General features: G+C 38.1%; 1 protein-coding gene across 2 annotated transcripts in view; it reads right to left on the bottom strand.

Moving 5' to 3' along the window:
• GLRA2 (glycine receptor alpha 2) overlaps nucleotides 1-22394 on the bottom strand; it is a 178383-nt gene that overhangs the window by 108505 nt on the left and 47484 nt on the right. For both annotated transcript variants that reach the window (XM_004758872.2, XM_004758873.2), the window contains exons 4-5: nucleotides 21139-21362; nucleotides 2798-2880 (exon numbers count right to left, since the gene is read on the bottom strand). In XM_004758872.2, coding sequence (XP_004758929.1) covers nucleotides 2798-2880; nucleotides 21139-21362 — 307 coding nt within the window. The remainder of the gene's footprint in view (nucleotides 1-2797; nucleotides 2881-21138; nucleotides 21363-22394) is intronic.

Here is a 22394-nt window from a genome sequence, read left to right as displayed (position 1 = left end):
AAATTGAAGAGAGAAATCTATTTCTGAATGATTTTTTTCTGTGTAATGGGAGAATGGAATCTATAAAGTCCATTTTCTTTTGCCCTCTTGGTTTACTAAATCTTTCTGAAGAACAAACAACTAAATGGATATAAAAATCCTTCGAAGGTTGTCTTTACTTGAAAGAGCTGTGTCTGTGACAATCCGGTAAGATAATCCAATTCATGGCACTAGTCTTAGTATTTCAAATGAAAAGAATTCTTCTTCTTTTTTATTAAATGAGACTGAATTCATCACAGTCCTGCCTAAAATACTTCCATTGCAAACTTGGCCCCTCTTCTAGGGATATTAGATTTGTTTTCAGAAAGCTTATGTTAGGATCATAGGGAAAGGAAGGGAGAACCGAAAGGGAAGAGATCAGAGAGGGAGACAAACCATGAGGGACTCCGCGTCCGGGAAACAAACTGAGGGTTGCTGGAGGGGAGATGGTTGGGGGGATGGGGTGACTGGGTGAGGGACATTAAGGAGGGTACATGATGCGATAAGCACTGGGTATTATACACAACTAATCAATCATTGTACACTACATCAAAAAGTAATGCTGTATTATTGTTAGCCAATTAATTAGCCAATCTGTTGGCTAATTAAATTTAAATTTTAAAAAAAGAAAGCTTCGGTTAAAGTTCTTGTGGTCAGTCCTCTGTTATTTTGCCAAGTGGGGAGGCATAGGCAGACAACCTAAAAGGAAGTTGTGGAATAATGCAAATCGGGAATGTTCATTTGTGCTAGCATCTTGCTAACTGGACCCACTCATTGCAATGACTAATATGACGTAAAACAGATTCTCCATCATGTAAGGTTGTATTGTTATATGACTCCTGAACCATACAAAGCAAGAATGTTATCGGTTTAGTAAACCAGAGTTAGCTCTTAGTTTCCAAGTTCCCACTAACTAGGTCATTATGTGCTAAGTGTTTCTGAATCTTTTTGCAACCCAGGACGAAGGCTGCTATTCCTTCAGGTATCATTTCTCTCCCTTCCCTCTTTGTGGTATTTGAACTCTAACATGAAAGTGAGGAGGACAAGGGATATTATGTGAGGTCTTGGTGAGCCAATAACTTGAGCATATTTATTGAGTTTATAGATTCTTGTTTACTGTAAGATAGTGACTCACCAAAGCTACCCAGAAATGAATGACACAGTTAACTGGAATCTACTTTCCTCTTTCTTTGAGCGACCTTTTCTATTCAAAGCCAAAACCAAAATATGGAAAGCAAGGGATTACAAAGAGGAGCCTGTACAAACATTGATGTTCCACAAAGAGAATGGCCAACCCTGTCTCTTGCACTGCAACACTATATGAGTACTCGTTGGGTGTCTCCAACCAATGTGAGAAGATTATAGCCCCATATTTGTGTAATCCCATATTCATATCCAATCACCTTCTTACTGGTCACCACAATAATAGTTGTTGCCAGCCATCCTGAAGCCCCAGACTGGGACAGACAGTTGAGGGAAAGACAGATGAGGAAGGAGGAAGTAAGTAAGATGAGGGTCAAAAAGGAAGGAATAATTTCCATCCTTCCTATTTGAAGTTAGTGGTGAACACTTTGTGGTTTCGTTACTTCTATGGCGTGCAAGGACCAAACGTATTTACTAATTGGAGTATTTTAAATCTTGGAGGAGCCTCAGATGACAGCTATGCTTGCTGTTTTACAGAGAAAATAAGTGTTGGGTTGAGGCAAGAGAGAGTTTGGACCAGTAAAGGAGACACAAAGAAGGAACCATTATATAAGGAAATGTTTTTCTCAACTTTCTTCTCAAGAGAAGAGGCAATAGGGGAAAAAAAAATACATAAAACCTATTGTAAATCAGAAATTCTCATTTTGTCCCTGACAAATTCTTTAAACAAAGACATTTCATTATTTTGTCTACTTCTGTAGGGAGTTTCAAGAGAAATCTACAGTGATTTCAAGTGATCACAAGAAAACCCTGTCACTGCTTCTTTTTTAATAATAGTTGTTGTGTCTTTTTATCTTTATTATTCATCTAAACAAAGAAGTTAAAAGTATTTGCTTGCCCTTGCCTCATTAAATCTCCTAACATCCCTGTAGGTCAGTATTGCTTATTATTCTCTGCACTTTACAAACAGAGAAAGTGACAGAACAAGCCAAAAAAATTTTCATGTCTCTTGCCTAAAAATCCTATTACCTTGGAGGCATCAGCAGCGTATGGCACGTGTCAAAGATTTCAGTGACATCAGGGCTAGGACATAAAGGGGACAAAGTAGACAGCATTTCTCTATTTCCTTCCCCATGCCTTTGTGGATCCCCTACCCATCGAAGGGAAATGCCTATTCTTCCATATCATCTCTGGCCCCCCTGTTCTTATGTCCTCCTCTGGCTAAGGACCCTGTATCTTGTTCTCAAATCAGTTATCCCTTCCTGCCAAAATGCCTTTGGGGTAATGGTCTATATGAACATAAGATAGAAACAAGTACAATTTTCTGATGAGAGAGTGATTCATTTTAGAGATTGAATGACAAGTAATTTTCATTTTCCCAAGAGATGTTTTCATTTCAAATAAAAGCTACTAAATCAGGTTTGTTTTTGTGAGAGAGGATGAGATATTTGGCATTTTACTTGAAAGATTTTCTGTGTATGAGACAGGCACACTTGCTTGTCCTTCCATTAGGGCCTTGGGAGTTGGTAATATGTAGAGAATGAGTCTTATGAATCCTTTCTTCTTAATCACAAGCTTAAAGAACCAAGTCATCAGTTAAAACAAGCAGGCAGTCATTTCAACAGTGGGGACTTACAGCTCTCCAGCTGCATTGTACAAGTCTGGACATCCATTGGAAAATTCTTCAAGTCCATGGGACAGGATAAGGTCAAGGTGAGTCTTAGAAAAAAAATTAAAAACAAGTTTTAGACCTGCGAGGTCTGATTCTTGAGAAACAAATCAACAATACATTTGGCATTAAGCAAAGAGACACTGATTCAAATAATGAACTCTAAGCTCCATGCAGTGCAATGTTCTCTATTTTTCAAGTGAACAAGTAGTCATTGGTAAATTTTAAGAATATTACAGAATTTTGTTATAACCCCTTGCTCTCTATTTTTCAAGTGAACAAGTAGTCATTGTAAATTTTAAAAATATTATAGCATTTTGTTATAACCTCTTACTCTCTATTTCCCAACTTCCAGTCTCTGACTCTCACCTCAGTGATCTCAAGTCTATTCTAGAATCAACAGGAGCGCTGAGAAATAGTATCATATGACAACAATGCGTTCTTGCCCACACTGATGTCCAAAACACGTGAAGTTTATACTGTTTTAGAATTATACTTTGGGAGAGGTGGACTTTGCTTCAAGAACAGTAAATGCTGTGATAAACATAAGTGATTGTGATGGGCATTGAGTCTCCTTCCATGAACTGGGCAAATGCTTAACTCTTCATTTGCTAATCCACATGGACAGGTTCACAATATATTATAGCACTTATTCTAGAATTTTGACAAATCTGGAGCAAGTGATGCTTGAGTTGAAAAAGACATTTGAGGACGGTAGCTTATATATAGTCTTCACCTCTCCGCACCAAAGAAAGACTGCTATGTTCTTCCTTTCCTTTTGCCTTAACTTTTCAGAGCTCCAGCCAGCTCTGACCATGCCTTGTGTCAGGATACTGGCTGAGCTGCTATCTCTTTCCCACCATTTCCTTGTTTATTCCTCAAGGAGATGATGCACACCTCTTCCTATTCAATTTTTCTAGACCTCAGAAATTTAAGGAAGGAAAGTGAGAATCACCGGATCTAGGTTCCCTTCCCAGTATCACCTCAAACACTCTCTGTCCCCTAAGAAAGACCTTAAACCCAATAAACATTCATCTCCTTTTCAAAGGATGGGATAGAACAAAATGATGCTATTCCCATTTAGCTCCAACTTTAGCATCCCCGTTACTCTAAAGTTCACTGCTCCAAATTTTGTTCATTTTCTCTCCGACATCTTTTATATGTATAGAACCCTCTGATGCTTGAACAGGTACCTAAATTCTCCTTCCTGTCAAGCTCTTTCTTGCTCTCCTCTCCCGGTTCGCTTGTCTTTTCCTTTCACAGCTTTATTTCATACATTCCATGCAAGCCAAGGCAAAACAAGAAGTAGGGGCACACTTATGTTAAAGGAAAAAATGCTTGGGAGTTGAAGTGAGATTGGGTGAAGAATCTATGCTGACAGTCTTCAAAATTTTGTTAAAAATACAAGAATGACTGGGAAAAGCAAGATACAAAGCAGTGCATTGTAATCCCAATTATGTAAAAACAAGCTTTCAGTCTTGGAAATAAACAACACTCTGTTAAAAGTAAGTACTTCGGTTTGGTGGGATGATTCATATTTCGTTTTTACTCCTTATCTGGCATTATCTCTGTTGACAAGTATAATTTATTTGAAGGTGTCCATCTTCACATAATTAAACATGCCTATCTTTAAACAATAGCTGAAAGGTAAAATTATAAAATTCCACCTTATTCAGTAATCCTTTTTTATTATTATTAAAATTGTGCCATAAACATACAGTATTTTGCCTTCTTTGATAAACAAACTACGTAGCTTCTGTGGGCTGTTCTGAGAACACAAATACCATGCTTCTAAAGGAAAGAAAATAGCTTTGAGTTCAAACAATTGACTTTTAAATAACATTTTAGACAGGAAATATAATTTTTGTCAGTCATGGAGTTCTTTTAGAGAAAGATATAAATGGAGATATTGATATTTAGATTTTTTTCCCATCACAAAGACTTTATTGTTTTTTTTTTTTTTTTAGAAAACACAATATTGTTGAAATTAATGGCATGAACGCTTTAAGGTAAAAGTAAAAGAATTGGGTGGCTCAGTGGGTTAAAGCCTCTGCCTTCGGCTCAGGTCATGATCCCAGGGTTCTGGGATCGAACCCCACATTAGGCTCTCTGCTCAGTGGGGAGCCTGCTTCCTCCTCTCTCACTCTCTGCCAGCCTCTCTGCCTACTTGTGATCTTGCTCTGTCAAATAAATAAATAAAATCTTTAAAAAAAATTTTTTAAAGTAAAAGAATCAAAATGAAACTTTCTAGTAATCGCTAACATAATAATTTAAAAAAAGGAAAAAAAAAACTTTTTAAGACCCGGCACTTTATTAAGGGGGAAGAGAGCTCAGCAGGATCTATGGATAGGCTTTTGTTATTAAAACAATGAGAATCTATTTTTTCTCTCCTATTTTTTAAAAATGGAAATATTTTCATCAAATAAAAAATATGTTCATCAGACAAAAACAATCGGGGGCATGTGCATAATTTAAGTGAATCAAAACCAGAAACTGGAAATTTCATCATCATACTTTTGAGAAGTTAGAAAATAGTAATAGTGGAAATGAATATGAATACAACTTTAAAAAGCATGCAACACGTAATTCAACGGTATTCCATTTGCTATTAGAAACAACCCAAATGTAATATTCTTAATCATGGCTTGCTAATGTTATTTTTTTTTGTGAAGTGAACTAAAAAATCACATTGATTTAGGGAGACAAGGTCTCACATACCATTATTTCTGCCTTTGTGGAAGATCTCACAATCCTACAGGGACCCAGAATTCTTTGGGTCAAAACTATGAAAAGTATGGAAAACTCCACTGAAAGAAGTTCCCAACAAGCATGAAACTATCTGAATTCTGTCTCAGCTGAGAACTCAGCCAATATTTTCCTTCTTCCTCATTTGTTTTTCTTTTCTTTTTTTTTTAAGATTTTATTTATTTATTTGACAGATAGAGATCACAAGTAGGCAGAGAGGCAGGCAGAGAGAGAGAGAGAGAGAGAGGGAAGCAGGCTTCCTGTGGAGCAGAGGGCCCGATGCAGGGCTCGATCTCAGGACCCTGAGATCATGACCCGAGCCAAAGGCAGCAGCCCAAACCACTGAGCCACCCAGGCGCCCCCTCATTTGTTTTTCTAATTTCCTTTCTTGATAGGTTTTGTATTGGGACCCAATGGACACCAATACAAAGAGAAAGAGTTAACGGCTCGTAGTTTGCTAAATCAGGTCATTAGCTGAGCAAATGGGAAGAGATTGTAGAGACCTAATCAATCCCTTCATGGGTCACAGAGCCCATAATTTATGAGGTCTTGTTTACCACATATCTGCAGGTCTCAAGTTCAGACTCGCCCTCTACTTATTTTTTTCCTTTTTCATTGGAGTATACATTAAACCCAGTAAAAACATACCAATCTTATGTTACAGCATAATGACATATTACATCTTTACCCACCTATCTAACAAGCATCCAGATGCAGATTTAAAATACACCCATTACCCCAGAACTTCCCCTGCGCTCTCTTGCCTGGACAGAACTTTCCAAAAGTAACTACCACTGTACTTCTTTTTTTTTAAGCTATTTTTTATTTTAAAAATGTGAATTTTGGGGAGGGGGGAATTAGACTGATATTATTTTCCCAAAAGGACATCTCTACTGAGATGTAGAAATAGTACCAAATAAGACTGACACAAATTCATACTAAAACATGAAAAGATTTTTTATCTCTTTTACTCTGGCTCTCCATCTATTTCGGTGGGTCTTACAGAATTAAATAGTTTAATTGAAACTCGGGCTTTTTGCTGCCAGATACTGCCTACAGTGTGTCAGATACGCTCTCGACTTCCCCGTGATCTAAAATATTAAGGCCACTGCCCCTGAAGGCACTGAGCTGAAGCCACCCATTTTCCATTCGTTTTTTGTTAAAGAACTCATTTCCTGAAGCTTTATTACACATTCCCCTACTGTCACTGCGGTTGACACGCATGCATTCGGGGGGACCCCTGCTCCTGTTTACACAAGGTAAAGAATAAAGTTTCCTTACGGGGGCCCTTTTACTTCACTGAGAGTAAGAAAGCTGCATACCCATTTCTGTACTAAAAGCAAAAGTAAATAAATAAATAAATAAAACGAAGCACAGGAAGTCAGTCTTGCAAAATCTCATGTCCCTTTCGTATTCTTCCTCTCCTGCTCAGTTCACCCTGCCCATCAAACCGCTCTCAGGTTTAAGCCTTACTCCAAGTTTAAATGACTGATAGAAGCAGACATTATAAACTGTTTCAGTTACCCTTGCATGTATCTCTCCCCTATAACAATGCAAGATCCATAAAGCTGGGGACTCTTTTTTTTTTTTTTTTAACCATCTTAAACAGTGCTAGGCACAGAGTATTCAGTCAATATTTGTGGAACAAATGAATGAATCAGCATCCTAAGGCTGTGGAAATGGGAGAGGACTGTGGATTTAGAAGAGAGGAACCTGGTCACCAGAGCCCAGGGCTATTGCGAAATTACAAGGCAGGCAAGGGAAGCCAGCAAAGCTTGCTTGCCCCTTCTGTAAGTTGCTAAGTGGTTCTTATTAGAAGTGCGGCAAATCAAGCTGAAGGAAAGTTAGGAAGCTCAGTCCACCTGTCCTTGAGCCTTGGACAGAAAGCTGGGTCCATTGCCAGGACTATTGTCACATAGCTAGACAGATGCTGATTTATCATTTAACTTCCCATTGTTAGAGTGGACAGAAAGCTCCTGACTCTTGAAACAACTACCGGTTCATAAGGAACTCAGTGTTAGAAATGGGAATTCATTCTCAGTGGAAGATTCTTAAGGGGAGAAAAAAGCCATTTGAAGAAAAAACGAATTTTCAGGTAGAAATACAAATTTTAATGAGTGGTCTTGCTTGAAGCAAAGATTCCTAGTGTACTATTTTGGGAGAGTTGATTCTAATGGTACAGGAATCTGCCTTGCTTGTAGAGGAAGGACAAAAGGATACTTTTGTGTTTTTCAGGAGAAGCAAAAGGGTCCCTGGTATATTCCTATTGTTCCTCTGTTAGGGACCATGTTTAGCACACTCTGTGTAGCACACCACAAAACCCCACAGAAGGGACAGGACTTATGGTGAGGGTTTTTTGCTTTTTGTTTTTAGCATTACAATGCTTAATAAGGAAAAATAAAAATTTAAGTGATGACAATGATAGTATTCATAATCATAATTCTGTGAGCACTTGCTATAGGTCAAGTACTCTTATTATTTTACAGTCATGGGATACCATCACATAATGCAGTGTTCTCTTTGTTTTTAAGATAAGCAAATTGAAGCTCAGAGGTTAAGCCATTTTCCCAAAGCTACAAAACCATTAAGTTACCAAAGTTAGGTTTGAACCCAACTTAATTGATGTCAGATCCATTTATTTTTTTCCACTCTACTACATTTTCTCCTTGTGGGGGAAAAAAAACTTAGTCGTTTATCATCCTCTTTTGTTTGCAAAGTCAACAGAGTGAGTTGTAGATACCTTAGTTGCCCTGTACCTGGTCAGGGATACCCTTTTCATTTTTCTTCAGGAATCCAGACTTCTCATGATCTATTCTTTTAAAAACTCTTCTAGCATCTCCTGGTAGCCTCACAGAGTAGGAGTGTCATTGACTAGGGATCCAGGGATCTAGGTGGTAGACCCAGCTTACCCATAAAGAGCTATTTGACCTTAACTAAATCTCTGGCCACCCATAAGCCTATCCTGTTCAAAATTTTTATGATTCTAAACTATAAGTGAAGATGACCAGATTAAAGTATTTCTTCTTATAGGTGAATTTGCATTCTTGAATATAATAAAAAGAAAACTTTAAATGCCAGTAATAATGCTTCTTAAAATAGGAACTTTCTGGCTACCTGGGTATATCAGTGACACATTAATTGCCCCCACTGGGCTTTGTCATCCAATATCCTAGAACACAATCCAGTCATCCAATATCCTAGAACAAAATCCCCAAGAACATAAAGACAGCCTTATGGTAAAATGTAGGTTTGTTGAATCTCTCCTCTCAGTTGTACTTTGAAATTTCTGAACGATGTGACATTCTAATGCCAGGGAGATTTGACAGAATGCATTTAGTATCAAACAAGAGTACCCTCTGAAGCCACCTAGACCTTAAGTGAAAGTAACCTGGGGGCAAGTTAGAAGTCAAGTTAAAAGTACATCATTAATACAACCTACAGATGGGGGAAAGGATCAGGAAATGTTAGGGAGTCAGTGGATTAAAAGACACTGCCAGGCCAGTTGTCTGATCAAGGTACCCTTTATCATAGTGGATTTAAGCTTTGGTGGGCATAAGTGTCATCTGAAGGGCATCTGAATCCAGGTTCTCAGGTCTTTTTGATAAGCAGCCCAGGTAATACTGATGTTAGTGTCCTGGAGCACATCTTGAGAAGCATTACTTCCACATGTCTCTATGGATGTCTTTAATTACTGTCAACAGCAAAGATTAAAAGGAGAAAATTTTAAAAGGGAAATAGGAAGACTGAGAAAGTGGTCTGCAATTTTTCAGTGATGTTAGCACTTTCTTTGGGAAATATTACCTTCTACTTGAAACCAGAGCAGGACAGTTAGGCCCACGTGGGGTTCTAAGTGATTGTACCAGGGTTGTGAGACAGGACGTGTTAATCATGATCCTCAGTCACAATAGAGAGTCATGCTGGTAAAGTCATGGCTGTGAAACCAAGGTTAGTCCACTGGCAACCAAGGATATGGTGGGTGTGGGGACATCTGAGTGGCTCAGTTGGTTAATCTCCGACTTTTGATTTTGGTTCAGGTCATGATCGTAGGGTCATGGAATGGAGCCCCACATCAGGCTGTGCTCTGCGGGGAGTCTGCTTGAGATTCTCGCTCTCCTCCCTTTCCCTCTGCCCTCCCCCCTGCTTGCATGTGCGTTCTCTTGCTCTCTCTCTCTCTCTCAATCTGTCTCCTCTTGCAAATAAATAAATAATTTTTTTTTAAAGAATATGGTAGATGTGGTCAGGAAACTGGGGTACTTGCTAAGAAGGGTAGGAGGACAGTTTCCAGGTACAGCAGAGAAGAAACCAAATCCATGTCTATTAAAACACACATATTTGCAAAGGTAGACAATGGAACTCAAGTCAGGGCAGTGGCAGTGTATCAGGGCACTGTCCCTGGTCTCTGGACTCGAAAATCAGCCACTGAGAAATTTCAAAGAAAGTTGTATGCATTGGATGAGCCTCAGCTACAAATTTTACAAAGCTCATGGTACTGGGCAGGAAGGCACACAGAGCACAGAGGAGATACAGCTCTAGGTCCTCAGTGAAAAGATATTAGTGTTAAACAGAAGTCCACCTGGGTTGTAGTCTAGCACATCCATTCAGCAATTTTTGACAAGTGTTTATTGGGCACTGTGCATACCAGACACTTGAAATTACAGTTTCTCTTTTGAAGGAGATCATAGTTTAATATTATTATTATTTATATATTATATGGTAATATATATTAATTATATATAGATTCTTTCAGTGGAATCTATTGCAAGAATTCATTCTTCAACTTCTTAAAATAGTTCCCAAATCCCCATTTAAAAAATATTTCCAGATTATGTCAATCAGACACAACTGAACTGAATTAATTAAGTAAAAAGCTTCTAATTACTCTCTTGTGGCCTAGATCAGTGCTCACACTGGTTGGGTAGAACAGATACCCTTATAGACCTAGATCCTGAGAGGGCTCTTTGAGTGTATCAGGGAAGTAGGGCTTGTAATAATCATTTGATGCTCCTAAATAAAAGCCCAAGGTACCCACAAAAGGATCTTGATCTATGAAGAGCAAAAATAATTGGTCCAACTTTGGCAAGGCAGGCAAGAGATGAAATTTTTAAACTTATCTTCTGAAAGCTTTGTAATTAAATGTCTGCTTTGAACTCACTCATCATAGAAAGCATAGACTAGGGTCCTGCTCACTCTAGCCCTGAGCTAGTCACAAAGATATGGGCACCTAATCTAATGGGCAAGCACAGCTTGCTTGGCTGTGCTTGGCTGTGCTTGGCTGCACCTAGAAAGGCTTTCCATATAAGTAAAGATTGAAAATCCATGGTGTGTAAATTATTAGAAGTTCCAGAAAGATCCCATTACATATCCTTGCTCAAACACCTTCCAACTCTTTGCTGCTACATATAATTAACTAACAGACATTTAGCTAAAGACTCCCATGACTATTAAGATGCAAATATAGGGAAATAATAGTGTTCTAAATACTGTTAGTCATTTCCTCCTTTGTGTATATGAGTTGATGGATCCTCAAATTCCCTACCAATATCCCCAAGAGCAGACTTTGATCCTGAGAGTATTAAATGGAAGGATGAAGCTGGATGGAAAACATGGCTTAGAACAGTGTGGCTAGGGCACCAGAGAGAAATAGTTTTTTCAGTGTTGTCTAGGGCTGAACCTAAACCCCCCACTGGATCTAAGCTGTATGGTTAGACTCTATCCTCTTAATTTCAAAGAAATATAAGACCAGTTTTTCACCGTTGACCTTAGGATTTGGAAGTGGTGCCTTATATCACTGTTGGTTCATTGGCTGTTCTACTCCTCTCCCTTGACTAAATGCCAGTGGCTGACTAGGAAGGTCCGTGTTTACCAAACATTATAAAGGCATCACAGAAAATACCCATATGCATTGAGCAGCACTAGCAGGGAGGGACAAAAATAAAGTATCTGTTCCCGTCTGTGCCTGGTCCTTTTAGAAAAATGTGCACACATATGGTTGGCCCATGTTAATTAAGTCCAAATATGGACTGCATTCAACTTGGAGAGTAACTGATAAATCTATGGTTAAAATTTTTCCAAATGCTTTGATATTTCCTGAAGAAAAATGTTTTGAAGGTGTTGAATAGGAGAGGACTCAATTGGACACCACCAGAAAGAGGAGCTCAAAGCACCGAAGACTCAACTAATACTGTTCACGTGTTGGTTGCATTTCACATTTCAGAAGCATTTCAATGTCATTTCAATATCAAAGTATTTATTTGTACACCCAGATATTCATCAAGATAAAATGTTATGAAGTCTGCACATTAGAATAATGAGAACTGACTTGTCCTTGGTCACTTTATGTCTAAGAGCGCTGCATAGCAATTTTCTTAGCCATTCGGTATCTAAAAGTATTGTATGATAATTTTCTCAACATTTTGTTTGGGATTATTTTACTTTTGGCAAAAGAGAAAGGGAACACATGCTTGGGAACTGCAAATAGGGTTTTAAGATAACCAAAGTAACTTTGTATCTGCTAACAGCAGTGAGAAAAACTGCTACTTTGTGAGTATTTTACTTCATTAAGACTTCTATTGTGATAACTGTTGGAGAGTGCTGGCCACTGTTTCTGGTGGCAAAGCCTGGAGATAAAATGGAGCCCTGGTCAGATGGTAGGATGCTCCATCCTTGACTAGGTAACGCTGAAATCCAGCACAGTTCCTCAGTTCACTCTTAACAAGAAGCTAGAGAGGAGATCTAAGCCATTATCTGAAAGAAAATGCATCTGTCACTTCTGTTTTAAGCTAAATGCCTCTCACAAGGAGGAAACCCAAGGCATGGAGGATATCCATCTGCTGGAAGCTAGGTATGGAAGCTGAGAGGAGCCTCAGCATTAACACGTACTGAATAAGGAGAGGTTTATGGGTCTGGGTTAGGGGGAATAGGGAGAGCTGTCTCCCCCCTTTCCTCCCTTTCATCCTACAGCCACCTCGGGGTTATTATGACATTCATTGAACATTTAGTATGAATCTGGAATTGAGAAAAACTGCAGATCAATGAAAGGTTAAATGACTTCTCACAGTCACTTAGTAAGATTGGATTTGACTCCTAGTCTTCCTAAATCTGAGAACTGATCTCAGAACTGACATCTTCCCCAACCCCACAGCATTCTGTCTGTAATCCCCACCTCATTTACTGTTTTCTATCCTTTATTTAACTGCTAAAATTTAGCAAAATATCCCTACTAAAGTGAAATATCAAATAAAGCATTTGTTTTATTGTCCTTTGAAAGGAATGATCAATCAGCTATGGGATGGCCTTGCTCTGAGTGTGTGTCATGTGTAGAACTTTACGTAATTATATATGTCTTTAACTGTCTTTCAATGACTGTCCAGTGATAAGTGTGTTCTCTTCAGTACAGATGTTGGTTTGTAACTTTAAATGCCACAAGCAAGGATACACTTGTTGGAGAGACTGCTGAACTTTGAGGATGTAAAATTTTTTCCCATTTTAAAATGGATTGCCTTTCTTTTGGATTATGTGCTTTGAGAATGCACTAAAGCAATTCATGTGTCTCATAAGGACCATGGCGATATTATACCCATTTATTTTGGGATTAATACCATCCAGGGAGATTCAAGGACAGCAGTATGGACCAGGTAGGAGCCCATGTCAACATGAGTTAAACAGGCTCGCTAGGACTTCTGAATTTCCTTTGGCTTCCAGCCACAAGAAAACGCAGATAATGAGTAATAGCAGACTAGCCCTTTGACTCTGCTGGCTCAAATATACCATGTAATTTCCTTTAACCTACATACCTAGTTAGTAATTGTCCCAGCCAACCATCTTTGTGTAATTGTCTAAAAGTATATAAACCCATAATTCATGAATACATTCTAAAATAATATCTCATGGATACTCCTGCTGAGTGAATCAGAGGGTATAAATGATCTAATTTGCAATTGGGAACTTTCTCAATAGGGAGTTTAGTATTGAGTATTTGTCATGGTGAAAACTATATTTTGAACACAAGGCTGCCTCTTAAACTACAGGTACTCCAATATTTGCTACCCCATTCCAAAATGAGGATCCTCTTCTCAAGAAATGGATATTTAACTTGTGAGAGAAAGACTCAGAGATCCAAAAGTAAAAAAAAAAAAAAAATCCAAAAGTAGTTTGAGATAGGCATCTTAAACTTCAGAATCCTCTCTTGCTTACTCCCAAACCCTAAGGGACACAGAGAACTCACTCTTACTTCCTCATTCAGAGGGAATTTTGTGGGTGGAAAGGAGATCTTTTTTTTTTTTAAGATTTTTATTTATTTGAGAGAGAGAGAGAGAGAATGAGAGAGAAAGAGAGCATGAAAGAGAAGAGGTCAGAGGGAGAAGCAGACTCCCTGCCAAGCAGGGAGCCCAATGCAGGACTCAATTCTGGGACTCCAGGATCATAACCTGAGCCGAAAGCAGTCACTCAACCAACTGAGCCACCCAGGCGCTTGAAAAGGAGGTCATTTTGAGTTATAAATGTATGATAGAGCTATAAGGAGCCTCAGATTTTATCTAATCTTTTCTAGTTCAATCTCATGTTATGGATGAGGAAACTAAGACTCAGAATGACTGATGGGGTTCGAAAAGCAGTTCTAAGAGCCTGGGGGATACAGTAAATGATGCAAACAAGTGTGGAGTTCCTGATGCTCTGAGCTACCTTCTCAGCATTCTGTTCTTCACACCATCACCTTCAGAGCAAACCCTGATGAATGTTAATGCAGTGGAAAGTTACCTCCAAAAGGAGGAAAATCTACTGGTTGCTATTGCTAGTCCAATCAGGTAAACAGTCAAGGACAAGTGTTCATGCCAGCTGCCACATATTTCATTGCACAATTCCCTCTTTTCCTCAAAACAAGGGTAAAATCCTAATGCTGTTGTATCTGAACCAGTATTATGCCCATGAGTATATGTGAATTTCTGAACCCAATCAGAAGCTTGACAGAGCTTTCCAGCACTTTAAGAATCTGTCGTATATAGGGCACACTTTCTAAACTCTAATACTTGTACCCTCAGTGGTGTCTTTTTTGAGAACCACTGCTTCCTACCCTCCCAACCTTGCTTGACTCTAGAAAGAATGGAATCCTTGGGGTTTCCATGGCATTTCCCAGCACTTCTCTGAAGACTCACTGCTTAATTCTGATGTGGGCGCTTATGCTACAGTCATTAATTACTGCATTAAGTCAAGTCACAGAACTAATGAGGATTTGGACACATAATTGGAAAATGAGAATGTAATTTTGCCGGGATTATAGGATAGAAAGATAAACATGGTTCAAATAGGCACAGAGACAAGAAATCACAGCTCTTATAGCTGTCTTCTAACAGAAAATATGGGCTTACGTGTCTCCTCAAAATTGAGAGTAAGATAATCCAACTATCGCCATTGGTAACATTTAGGCAGGTCTAAATTCACTGTGCATTATATTTTCAGCTCTGACATCTAAATAGAGAATTTTCTTTTTTCCTATGCCATAAAAATCATTCCATAACTAAAGTTAGAATCTTTTGAAGTTCTTGCATCAAGCTCCGGATGAGTCAAAGATAGGAGGTTATGTGAGAAAAGTTGGCCTTTTATGCGTGTGGGTAGAGTCGGTCATTAGACGGGATTATTTGGGGAGCTCCATTGGATGTCTGTCTAGAAATCTACACTCCACCTACTCTCAGTGGTGCCTTAATCTATTATCAGAGGGAGAGGCATGTCAATCCCCAAGAGTTCTCTATTACAACTCAAGTACTACTGGGAAGGTAGAACACTGAATCATCTACACCTAGAATCATGAATTGAATCAAAAGAGGTTAATAAGAAAATCACCTCCAACACCATAAAAGAATAAGTTTCAGGTCAGATAATGTTTGATGATGAGGGGGAGGAGATAGCGTGGTGATAAGGGGTACTACTGTGGAGGAGCAATCCCATAATTTTTTATGGCTTGGAGGACTCTGTGTAGTTGGAGGGTAGCATAAGACCCCTTGGTACTTGGTCAGTCAAATAAGAAGACACTGAAGGCAAACAGTATTTCCTTACCAACTTTGCTTCAGGTATACCCATTCTGTAGGTATGCAATAAATATTAAAGCAGAATTGTTTAATTCTGAAGAGAAGTGCTGAATACCCCCGTACAAGAAATATACTTTAGGGAGATTCAAGGACCTACTAGAGTTTTCACTGAACCCTCAGGTTAAGAACACCTACTCTATAGGGTCACACTCAAGGAGTGGGTCTGTTGGGTCTGTCCTATCCTTAATGTCTGGAATTTGTAGGGATCTGTCTTGAGCAACTTACTCTTTGTCTTAGAGCCTGGAACAGAAAGCACAATAATTAAATTACAAGAAAATATGAGGGCCCTAGAGTATGTGGCAATTCCACTTTTGATCTGTATCCTTATAACATATATTGCATTCTACTAATGGTCTTAACCAAATCATCTCTTTTTAAAGATGAAGAAATAGAAATTCAGAGTGTAAGACATTTCCCTAGGTCATTCAGCAAATTCTGAGGCCAGAAACTCAAGCCCGAGAGCATTTTACTCTAAAATCCTTGTCTACTGTAGTATCAGAAATAACCAGGGTAGCATTCAGCATCATAAGTTTCAGAGTAGGAGCCCCAAAGTGTACAGCAAAGTGAAAACTGGGAGATGAAGAACATGTTTGTGCTGAAGTGAAACACGCTGTAAAATAAATTAGCAACACAGTGTTGATGACCAAGCATATGTCTACTAAATCTAGTGGGACAAAAATGTATGGAAGTAAAAACAGTGAGGTAATTCCCTCCATTCTTCCAAAAATGGTAGCCATTTGTTTATCATGTTAACAAATGTAGGAAAAAGCTACTGATTTAAGTTGTAGCAACTGTGATGTAAGTTATATAAGGAAGAATTTCTGCATAATGTTAGAGTAACTTATTATAGGATCCAAAGAGAGAATATAAAGTTTCCTTCTCTGAGGGTCCTTAAGATGAAAATGAGTTCTCAACTGGTTGCCTGAAGGTAGGAAAGTTGACTTAATGACTTGAATGGTTCTCTTCAGCCCTTTCATCCCTGGGATAGTAAAATTTTTCAGAAAGTAGTTACATTATGTTGGTGACATATGCTGTTTAAAACCATCAAATTGCATCAAATTGTTGCACCTTGAACTGAAAGTCAATTGTTGCACCCTGAATTTAAAGTCTTTCCAGACATTTGCAAAATTTGAAGAAACTTTATGTTTTCATCTTAAATCTTACCTTCTTCCTCCAATAGTTCTTTGAAAAATGAGTCCCAAAAAGGTTGGTTCCAAAATGACCTGCCTTTGGAATTGTATTTGTTCCTATCTTTGGACTTGAGTTGGAGCAAATGAAGAATTACTGTGTGGTAGGAGATGATAGCATTGAAATAGAAGTCAAGAGCTTTGATTCTTGGCCTAGCTTTCCTATTTATGGGCTCCATTATTTAATCTCACCTAACTTGGTGAAAGAAGTCACTTCCTCATTGGTAAAACAAGGGTATTGGATTAGATACTTTGCAACATAATACCTTCAAATTAAAAAAAGAATCCTGAGGTTCTATAAAAGTCAGAATGCTGGCAGAAAATTCTCAGAAGCAATAGAAAGTAAAGGAAGGAAACAAATATTAGCAAAGACGTTGTGGACAAGTGAGACAAGCTGCTCCTCTCCAAAAATACCTTCTCCTTTTTTCTTTCTTATTGCACACCATATGCCATGGTGCCCTGACTTTTACTGCAATCCATTATATTCAATCCAATAAATACTATTTGAGTAATAATATATACAATACTCAAGGCTCACCTCACTATTCCACTATGGATTTAGGCCTTTTTATGTAACATGAATTTAGGGGCCGCCTGGGTGGCTCAGTGGGTTAAAGCCGCTGCCTTCGGCTCAGGTCATGATCTCGGGTCCTGAGATCAAGCCCCGCATCGGGCTCTCTGCTCAGCAGGGAGCCTGCTTCCCCTTCTCTCTCTGCCTGCCTCTCTGCCTACTTGTGATCTCTCTCTGTCAAATAAATAAGTAAAATCTTTAAAAAAAAAAAAAAGTAACATGAATTTAGAATTTGACTGTCTCTAAAGGGAACGTAGAAAGCAAGATGTGTGTGTCCTTGCTTATACTTTGGTCATGGATGATCAATACTTAATGTAGCAGGTCAACAAAAACTTAAAAAGAAAACAAAGAGTAAGATCCAATGTATTAGGGAAGTGAATATCAAAGAAGAAATCAGAAGAGAAGTGGACAAAAATAGATTTGACAACTTCTCATCAGCAAAGACTGTGTCCTGCCGAACTGGATAGAAATTTTCTAACAATGATCTAACATTTTTAGCTCCTATTTAAAAGATTTGTTTGAATTTTACTTAAGTACACCAAGTGTTGGAATCTGCAGGATACTTGTGGAGTTTTAGTCTACTGTCCCCTCTTTTTTAAACTGCTGTCTTTTAGGAAGCTTCCTGGAAAATGCGATCTTGCTTGTTATGAAATCAATGGACTGCGTAGTTCTCTTTGTGTTCTGTTTGGGCGTCAAAGCCTTAGGCTTTGGTTTCCATGCGGAGTTAATTTTACTTCTGCTCCTACAAAGCCAAGGAAGCATGGAATGTTCATGGATGAAATGCTATCTTACATTTGTTTTAGGTTTCAGAAAATGCAAATTTAAAACATCACCAGAGAACATTATATTTTTAATGTGGACCAATGTTTAAGTAGTTATTTAAATATATAAGGTAGAGGCAATTCATGAATTTATCTTTGGTACTTCAGATGTATCCCTTCCTTCTATCTTTATTAACCATCTTCATCCTGATTTCTCATCTTCATAGGCATCAAATGTACTATTAGAATGAAAATTTCATATCAGCTCTTTACAGCTTAGTATGAATTTAAGTCAATGGATTCCCTCTTCTATGAATATTTACATTGTAAACCTGAGAGTAGAGAGAAAATCTTTCCTAATGCAACATCAGCAGGAATCTTTCCAGCACCTTTAAGACATCAGAAACTGTCATCTGCTTGGCCTTAAACTTGAATCGGACCTGCAGCTGGGCATATATTATCACTAATTACTCCTTGTCTTCTAGTTAAATTGAGTCCAGTGACTCAAGTAAACAGACAAGTAGGTGCCAGGCCCTAAATTCTAACAAGATTTGAGTCACACCTTCATTTGCAAAGTTAGAGCCACTTTTCTTTTCCTTGTTCCTCATTTATTCCTATTACTTAATTTATCTTTTGTCTGCCTGCCTTGTTAGACTGGAGCCCTTCCAGGGCAGAGACTGTATCTTACTCAGCTCTGGATCTCTAGGCCTAGCACAGTGTCTGGCTCATTGAAAATCCTTCCAGGCAAATAATTAGATTGCTGTCGTTCAATTCTCCCAAGAGCTCTGTTTCTCTAAAATGGCATGCCCAGTTCTCCTACACCAAGGATCTTTTCTCTGATTTCATAGAGCACCCAAAATGAAGGAAAAATCTAAAGCAGCCTGTGCCGGGACAAAATCTTCCCAATCCAAAACAATTGTCAGGGTGTTTCAGAGCTTATAATATGCTACAGTGCAAATGAGAGATGGAAGAATTGCCAGATCTAGGTCTGGGGAACATTATATTCTTCATGGTTCTAGATTGGAAAGACCTTCATAGAACAGAAGGGAAAAAACTTGGTTTTATTTCAGCAGTGCACGATGCCAGGTATTTACTAGAGCAAATGCCACCCAAGGCCCAGGGGGTTAGCTGAAGCAGCTGATACCCTGTGCTGCTTTTTATAACTCTCCTCCCTAGCACCACGCTCCACATATGTCCCGTTTCATCAGGTCACATCAACTTAGGTTGTGCCCAATACTGCATCTTACCTCAAACACATGTAATATTCGGTTTCCTTAAAATGTTTATAAAAATAAAAATAAAAGTAAAGTTCCTTAAAAATCAAGTGGAGGAAGTTTCCTGGTTTTTGCGTAAGCAGTAACTTTGCCAATTTTTACAAATGAGCAGCCTCTTTCATTCCACAAGACATCCTGTCTGTCAGCCATCAGCAAACTGAAATTACCAGGTTAAGAATGGAATATGTGGCGCAGACCTAAATTATAGAGTTGTGAAATGAGGTTTGATGGTGATGGCTCTACAGACTTTTGAAGATTATTTGCAAGGATACAAGCTGTCTGTCCATTTTCTTTTGTGATAATATTGGAGAGAAAGGGAATATTCTATAAAACATCTTTAAAATGTCAATATTTATTTAATAAATATCTCTCAGTACATCTTCTTGGACCTTCCAAAGGAGTTACAGAAGGTGTGAAATCCAAATGTCTTGGCTTTAAAGAGCTTACTATTAGAAAAAAATGTTAACTTTAAAATACAGAGAGCCATTATTTCATTTACTGAGCACATACTCTGTGTCAGGTACTATGACAAGTATTTCTATATGCGCTGTATCAGAGATTGGCAAATTATGACCAAAGGGCCAAATCTAGTCCACTCTCTAGTTTTATAAATAACATTTTATTGAAGCACAGAACACTCGGTTGTTTGAATATTGTCTATGGCTTGCTTTTGTGCTACAATGGTAGCGTTGAGTAGTTGTGACAGAGTTGAGACAGTCTGGCCTACACTGCTAAGGTACTTACTGTCTAGACCTTTACAGAAAATATTTGCTGACCTCTATTCTCTAATTTATATCATTCATTCTCACAAGAATACTTAGAGATAAATATAGTGCTCCTTATTTTACAATTAGGTAACTGAAAGTCATAGGTTATGTAACTTAGTGGCAAAATTTGGATTCAATTCGAGATTGTGTGACTCCAAAAGATCCATGTTCTTATGCTAAATTCATATACAAAAATAGCCAAAATATGAGGTAAGAAGAAATAAGAGTCTTATAGAATCACAGAGGAACTAGAGTTCAGAAAAGAAAGATAGGATTTTGAGGTTAGGGTGATAACAGTTCTGTAGAAGATCATATTTGAATGTAAAAGCAAAAATGGATCTCGAGATATGTCACTCCCAAGCTCAAGCCCAGGAAAAGTTGAGAGATCAAGGTTACATGTTTGGTTAGAAGCAGATCTGAGATGAGAACTAGTTTTTCACTCACCCAGACCAAAGTATACTGTCAATGACCATGCTGAGCCATTGAATGTTTTTGTCTGTGTGGTTACACGTTACAGAATGGCAAAATTATTTGAAATGGAGAATTTGTACATTATGCTCAATGATTAATTGAATTAAAGGCCTGTACTTCTTTTATTGAAGCAATCAAAAATACATGTATGCAGGTATTTACATGATATCCACTCACTGTCTTCATATATATATATATAATAAATTTATATATGCAAATTATATATATGTAAATTTTATATATAAATAAAAAATATATGTATTTTGTTGTTGTTGAGAATCATACTTCTGAGACCATGGGAACTTCTGGCATTCTCACCAATTTTAAGATTCAAATGATAACCAAGAAACCACAAAACCCAAATATTTATATACAACTTAGCCCCTAGAATCAGGCAGCACTAGGCCAGGAGAGAAATGGAGAAGTAAACAGGTACAGCCAACAGAAGCTTACCTGATACTGTAGAGTACTTTGCCATTTTTTGAAATTCGAAGCAATTTGTTGTCAGTGGTGACATCATGGAAGTTGGCACCCTTCTCATTGGCAAAGAATAAATCTGGTTTCCAAATGGAGTCAAGCATGGATGGGTCCAAGTCCAGGGAATCATCAGGGTACTCGCTATATGCCAGCCGTGAATCATTCCACTGTTGTCTCAGAAAAATGTTCACTCGGTAGTCCTATGGAAACCCCATGCACAAGAGTTACTTATCATGCAGTCTGGCATAAGAGGTCCATCTACATTTCCCCTCTCTTCTCCCTGATTTGGTGCAATATCCATGTCTATACAAACCAGGCTATGTATATCCTGGCCAAAATGAAACACTCAGTGCTATTAGGAGTGGGAACAGAGGGGAGAAAGAGAGAAGGCTCAACCAAACCAGAACACTAATGGAACACGTTGAATTGGTTGAATTTTTTTATGCTTAAATTGAAATCACTCATCCTGGGAGGAAATAATACTAGCTCAAGCTGGTTTTTCCATAGAAAAAGGTAACCATGAGTACAGAAGTCACACTGTGATGGTAGATTGTCAAAACTGATTCATTTTCCACATCAGAAATGACATATCTCTATTCTCACTCTGCTCAGATGCTCTGGGCAAAAGGAAACCCACTCTGTAATTTTGGTAGTAGAAATCTTATTATAAAACTCTGACATGATGGGACAATATTTTTAAAATTCGTCTCCATAAATATTAAGATGCTTCATGTTGACAAGATAATTCTCTCACATTACTTACTTTAAAAATTCTTAAATATTTTATCATTTCTCTGAATGGGTTGTATCTATAGTAGTTGACTTGATACTTCATCAATACAGAGATATTTTTCATGTTTTCCTGATCTGCACCTTATGATGAAGGTGTTTTTCCTTATGGAAGTGTCATTCTCACTTGATCTGGGAATTTACTTCTTTGTCAGTAAATCATCCCGAGACAGTGACTTCTTTTCTGGGAATATCTACTCAAAGGTCTTTCTTTAGGTTTGTGAAAACTGTTGCTTTGCTTGGTGGAGTGGACCCCAAAAGAGGCTTTTAACAGTATTCTCTACTCAAGCAGTACTATAGTTCAGAGCTAAGGGTTGTTCACTCCTGATACTTATGGTCATTTAGGGTGATATATACTTATACCTTCTTACTCTCTTTCCTTTTCATTTTTCACTGTTTGCTCCATCTCCACATCTTTGGCACCTTGATTTTTGGTCATTGTT

Source organism: Mustela putorius, unplaced genomic scaffold (genome assembly GCF_011764305.1).
Source record: "Mustela putorius furo isolate JIRA1106 unplaced genomic scaffold, ASM1176430v1.1 tig00003836_pilon_pilon_pilon, whole genome shotgun sequence".
NCBI classification, from domain to species: domain Eukaryota; kingdom Metazoa; phylum Chordata; class Mammalia; order Carnivora; family Mustelidae; genus Mustela; species Mustela putorius.
The sequence above is the reverse complement of the archived record's forward strand: the minus strand, read 5'-3'. Positions and strand labels throughout refer to the sequence as shown.